At 41.5% G+C, this 6,046-nt stretch overlaps 1 protein-coding gene across 1 annotated transcript; it reads right to left on the reverse strand.

Moving 5' to 3' along the window:
* Positions 1-1,124: 1,124 nt before the first annotated feature.
* Positions 1,125-5,905, reverse strand: CTBS (chitobiase). The gene is made up of 7 exons (XM_061451635.1): positions 5,724-5,905; positions 5,191-5,329; positions 4,664-4,872; positions 3,871-4,042; positions 3,231-3,328; positions 2,371-2,532; positions 1,125-1,427 (listed from the first exon to the last, which is right to left on the reverse strand). The coding sequence occupies exons 1-7, from the start codon at positions 5,853-5,855 to the stop codon at positions 1,242-1,244; spliced, it is 1,098 nt and encodes a 365-aa protein (XP_061307619.1). The 5' UTR covers positions 5,856-5,905; the 3' UTR covers positions 1,125-1,241.
* Between the last annotated feature and the right edge of the window lie 141 nt (positions 5,906-6,046).

Consider the following 6,046-nt stretch of genomic DNA (forward strand, 5'->3'; position numbering starts at 1 on the left):
TATTCACCAAGGGGAAAAAGCTGAACCCAACCAACCAAAAAAAACCCCAAACCAACCCACAACTGACAACATATATCTAATTAAATAAAATGTTTAATTAATGGAGTCAACTTAAGCAGGGCACTTTAATCTGGTTGTGAAAGAGGCCTGAGAAGCAGAGAAGCAGTGTGGGCTGTAAGCTGTGGAACAAGTAAATCATAAACAGCCAATGCTGTTTACCAATCTTAATGAAGAAAGCATTTTATTTAGCAAAAAAAAATCCTGTAAACACCAATCTTTCTACCACTACATATATTTTAAAAAGTTAGCCAATTTCTCTAGGTTAATTATTTTAAGAAAAATATGAACTAGAAAGAAAATACATCTCATCTCAAAGGCAATACTGCACAAAAAACAAGTAACAACAGGCTACTGAATAAAGTTTAAAGTGTGTGGAAATTAGCAGCTCATTAAATAAGCTTCCGAGTTCTAGTTTTCAGGAAGTAAAGAAGTTTGCAATGGAAGAAGACATCATCCAAGTCCTCTCCCTGTTAATGCTCCTTCTTCATGATAAGGTCCAAGATTTTTGGCTTTTGAAACTAAGGAATTTACTGATACATAAACATGGTGAAACTGGAGTTTACTGAGCATTCTTTTCCAGCAGCAAGCCTGATAGAAACCTTAATGGCAACTACTTCATGTTATATAATTTCTTCAGTCCATAAAATATTTTAATCTCTAGAAAAGCAACCAAGTACAAGCACAAATTTCACCAAGCTGCATATAAGCAACAGCCTGTGTCTCCAGTATTCTGAGTTTAATCTGATCTGCAAGTGACTTACTTATGTAAAATACAAGTTGGGGTGGGAAGTCGGAAAGCTGCACCATGCGACCCCAGAATCAATACTTGCTGCACCAGGCAGCCTTAGCAAAGGATCTTTAGGAGATTGCCCCTGTAAATCCACCGCTTGGATTTACTTGTTACCAGGTACACGCTGGGTTCAAGCTTCAACCAGCTTACTGTAGTTGTGAAAAATGAAAACGATGAGCAGGCTTTAAAAAAACACACTGCTAAAGGAACACTGGAACTTTTGGAAGCATGAAAATAAGGCTTTGCTTACAAAATAACAAGATGAACTGGGCTGGTTCTCAATTTTTTTTTTAATCATGGTATTTTTATATAAAGCCAAAATTATGATAGTATAAGCCATAATAAAAAATTACCAATTTTCACCATTTTAAATCAAGGGTTCAAATAGTTCTTATGGTGTCAGGGCCTGCCACATGGCTTCAGTTTGTTGTTCTGCTACAGCTTCCCTGGAATAGTCAAGACTATTTCCGTTCCACATGCCAATGCCTCTTAAACCTTGATTCTTTGCGTATGCTGCTTTTAGAGAGATGCTGCGAGGGTCATCATACCATACTTGGTGGAAGTGACCAAGAGAATCCTAGGAAATATTTAAACACTCGTGTCAGTATCTACTTATCTATATAAACATGATAAATTAAAGTTCATTGAGTTTTGACTGCATTTTCTGTTGAATGCAGTAAAAAGTACAAGTAAAAACAGAGATACACAAGCTGTATAGATTTCCATAATGACGCTTTCCTGATTTACAAATGATTTTTTACACACAATTTAAAATTGAAAGTCAAATATGTGGCTATTTTTTTTACTTGTAGAATCTAACTTATAAAACAGTGTCACATCTTACTGAATAAATACTTAAATAAAAAGACTGTGCTAATTTGTATTTTAATATGATTTTGAATCAGCTAAAATCCCAGACGCACTATCTAACCTAACAGGTGAATTTAGTTAGAGATTCAGTGCTTTTTTTCCAGCAATAAGCAGTTTTAGAGAAGGTTATAGAATTTTGTAAAAGTAATGTTGCTTTGACGTGGTCATTGCTTACAACACCTTTTAATCATCTACATGTGAAACTTCAAATTATGTCTACAGACACAAGATGAAATGCATACATTGTGTAGTTCATGTAAGCATAATCATTCGAGAACATGCATTCAAGCCACTGCGTTGGAAAAACTTAAGAGCACCTCAGAATCTGTTCTGAAGTCATCAACTTAATAAAAGTAGCTGTAGCAGTGAAGAACGGAGCTATAGGATTTCTTTATGCCAAAACGTCTTTTTTGACATGATAGAATCTCTTGAGAAAACTGCATGGTAATAAAGATTTTTATTACTCCTGTAGTCTTCAGTCACTGCACCCCTCTTTCAGAACAGAAATTTAAGAGACAGAAATCCAGATAACTTTTACTACACACAAAAAATGTAGAAAACAAACAGGAGAACCTAACCCTTCATAATCAAAGAACTATGGTTCATGAACATTTACTCCACAACATGGTGTCTTACAAAAAGACTCTTACCTTGTATTCATAAAATGGAGACTTCTGTACCTCATCCCATAGGATCCCTGAAAGGGAACTGTTCACCTGCTTCATGATTGCTCTGTAGGGGACCTGACTCCCTGCAGCATCACTGCAAGGAGCCCCACGGAAAGGTACTTTGGAAAGGGAGCAAACATGATCCTGAAAAAAAAGCAGAAGGTATGAGTTTCACCTTACACAGATTTACTGAACTCCAAAATAGCAGTACAGCCAAAAACGAAATCACAAACGGGTCTAAAAAATCCAAACTCTTCAAAAATACCTGTATGTATGGACAGATTTAATTAAAACAGATTTTGTTTATTGTGTAGTAATAGAAGATAGGATGGACATAACTCAGCTTACACAGTTGTCTTATCTTTTCCCCTTTAATACTCTGTTACGTTTGTCCCACATACAATGTTTGAGACTGCATAATTTATCCCTAAACTGCCATACTTTTAACAGTCATATGGTTTTAGCACTCTCTGGTTCGTTGCACCTAGTCTTTAAGCAGTGAGCTTAGTGATTCTGTTGAGAAGGCAGACAGATACAAGCATTGTGGTGCCTTTGGACATCATCTCTTCTACAGATAATGTCTACAGCTCCTTAGTCAAACACGGTGCTTGGGTATCATGGGGTTGAGGTTGCCTACGGAGAGATAAAACGCCTTGTTTGGTACCACACTGCTTATCAGTTACCAGCCCATCAAAAGCCTCTGTCCTGAGCCCCAGCTTTATACTCTCTATTCATCAGACCACAGTTATTTCTTAGTCCAAAAACCGTATCACCAAATTCTAGGCATCTCTTTCCAAAAAAAAGGTAACAGTATGATTGCAAATAAATAATCTTCATCTTACCTTAGATAGGTTTTGGCAGACATAGTCATAGCCATACCAGGGGACACCCATCACAAGCTTCTTAGGATCAATGCCCATAGTAATGTACTCTTCATATCCTAGTTTTGAAGGAAATACAAATTCAGATGCACTATTGCATTTCCACGTTTTTTATTCCTAAAACTAATCTAAAGCCAGAGTCAAGACAGGACTTGGATGCTCCCAGACAGAGGCTGAGGTGCAAGCTCTGCTGTACCTCCCACCTGCATATTCCTAGACCTGTTCGGTTCAGATTTTAGTTACTGCTCTAGCTGTTCACACTTAAAACCAGCTGCCCATAGTAGCAGTTCACAAGGTTGAGAGACATGTTTCCAGTTCTTTGCAAGCCCAGGTAGACACCATTGCTTGGGCTGCCGTTTGTCATTCTAAATGTGTTCCTAACAATTAAAGACCTAGACAATTACAAGTGACAACACACAACTACTAAAGGTCTACCTGTAGTGTCATAAGGGTCTGAGATACTATTTCACATTAGAACAACACATATTTGAGCACACTTGAGAAAGCCTTACACAACCAAAAAAGAAAAGGCAGTCTTTGCCATCTATTCATGTGAACAAATGGAAATGTCCTGACTCCCGGCGAGGTGTTTTGTCCTCACCAGCCAAAGTCTGCAGGTAAGGAGCATTGGCTTTTGCAATACAGTCTGTCCAGATCTGGCTCTGTTCATCATATGACATCACAAATAAAAAGTCACACGCATCTGCAATCCCAGTATAGTTGTAACACCTTCTATCTATGCATGCAGGAGACCAAGCCACATCAAATGTTACCTGCAGGAAAAAGGCACAAGTCAGTACCATGCATGGCACTTGGGTGCTCTTGTTTTCTCTTTAAAAAAACCTGGAACTTCTAAAGGCAGTGTTTCTGCAATGTTGCTAAGTGTTTAACACACCATGATACTAATGAACTACAGAACCAGCTGCTCAGGTGATAAAAAAATAGATCATAAACAGTGAGTGCCCCATCAGTGACTCACAACAGCAAAGAAATTATAACATGAAAACCATCTGATCAAAAATCTGAAGCATGATGCAAATCCTTAAAACTTCAGTGATGGGTTTACCAAAAGATTGTCAAGCTTTCGGACCAGAAGGCTGTACGTGCCCTACTTTCAAAAGATTCATTAAGCCACACTAATAACTGCCAGCTCCACAGGGCAATAACATTCTTATCTACAAATCTCAGTGAAATCCTTACTCAATTTAAATTCATACAGGTCAAAAAGAGCGATTCTTACGACAGAGTATCACAGCTAATTTTCTAATTGAACATTCTTGAGAATATCACACTTTAGATCTGCACAAAATTTTTCATATTCATATACTAAACAGCACTCTAAAACTGCTCACATTTCATGAAGTCAATGCTTGTGGAAAGTAGATTATTATTACCTGTGATCCTGGTATTTCTCTGTGAAAAGCATCTGTAGTTTCTTTAACAAGGTCTGTTAATGCATAATACTCAGGAGAGGTTTCGTTAACTTCTTGCTCTATATCTATGTTAATCCCATCCATATACTGTTTTTTTGCAAGGTCCACCTGTTGGGATATCCATGCTGCTCTTTTAGCAGGATCAACAATTTCCTGAAGAGGTACATCACCTAGACAAGTGACCTTCAAGAGTTAACACGTATTTGCACACAGTAACAGTAAGGAGGAAAGGTTTATCTTTACTAAACCAACAACCAATCACAATTAAAAAAACCCCACACCCATACTGGCAAAATGCAGAGGACTTAACTTCTTTTCCCAAGCATAATTTTGACAATGGTTTGTTACCACTGTTGCAGAAGCCACAGGCCGGTTTTCTTTTTAATACCCTGCATACCAGCACACGCAAAATGTATTATAGCCCTTTGTACATCATGTTCTTATTCATGTATCACATAAAACGTCCACATTTTCACAGCGTAACCAACCTTTCAGCACAATCCTGGAGCCTTTAGAGTGAGCATAGCACATGAGCTCAGGATCATACTTTCCAAACGCTGCCACAGTTGTAATTTTTGACCAGTCATAGGATTTCCAGGTTTCCTTTCCCACATCGAACACGAAGACCTGGAAACGGGTAGAAAGCACCTTCATCAGCTCCTTACACTTCTCAGCAGGACGATTAAACGCCTACTAAAAAGGTACATGACTTGTGTTTCTGGAGACCAGCTTGCCGGAACCGCTTCCCAGGCCAGGGAGCAGTGGCCTAGCAGCCGGGCTGGGAACGGTAAGGGCTCGCAGCCGCTGGATGCAACATTTTACCCTTCAGAGCCAAACCCTGACGCTTCCCTGTGAACCACATGCACCCACCCTTTTAAAACCTCTTCCGCTCTAACGCAGACGATCAAGATCAGGCGGCGCAGCGCGGTGAGTTCAACACGCCGCTAACCGCGCCTCTCCCGGGCCGCCCTCCCCAGCCTCACCGCGACGCGGGGGGGGCAGAGCTGCCGGGGACGCGCACCTCGAAGCCGCCGGTGCCCGTGACGGGGCGGCAGAGCCGCGTGTCCTGGCAGGGGCACGCACCGGCGGCGAGGCGGCCCAGCAGCCGCAGGAGGCCGAGCGCCAGCAGCCACCGACCCCACCGCCCCTCCATGGCTAGGCTCCCGCCTCGGGCCCGCAGCGCCGGCGGGCGGGGCGCGCCAGTACCGCCCGGCCTCGGAGCTCCGCCCCGCGGGGGAGAGCTCTGGGAAGCCCCGCCGAGGGGCGGGGTAAGCCCGCGGCGGCTCCCGGAGTGAGGGGCGGGCAGGAGGTTTCACACTGGGGTAGTCGTGGGTGGGCCAACGT

Source organism: Pezoporus flaviventris, unplaced genomic scaffold, assembly GCF_033815535.1.
Source record: "Pezoporus flaviventris isolate CSIRO_AGI_PZ_B2104156 unplaced genomic scaffold, CSIRO_AGI_Pfla_v1 ptg000013l, whole genome shotgun sequence".
In the NCBI taxonomy this organism is placed as follows: Eukaryota; Metazoa; Chordata; class Aves; order Psittaciformes; family Psittacidae; genus Pezoporus; species Pezoporus flaviventris.

Coding starts and splice junctions, on each gene's coding strand:
- CTBS (XM_061451635.1), bottom strand. CDS start 5,855: ATGGAGGGGCGGTGGGGTCGGTGGCTGCTGGCGCTCGGCCTCCTGCGG. Junction 3,329..3,870: donor TTACCTGCAGACTTTGGCTG/GTGAGGACAAAA, acceptor CTTCAAAACTAG/GATATGAAGAGTACATTACT. Junction 1,428..2,370: donor CTCCATTTTATGAATACAAG/GTAAGAGTCTTT, acceptor AATATTTCCTAG/GATTCTCTTGGTCACTTCCA.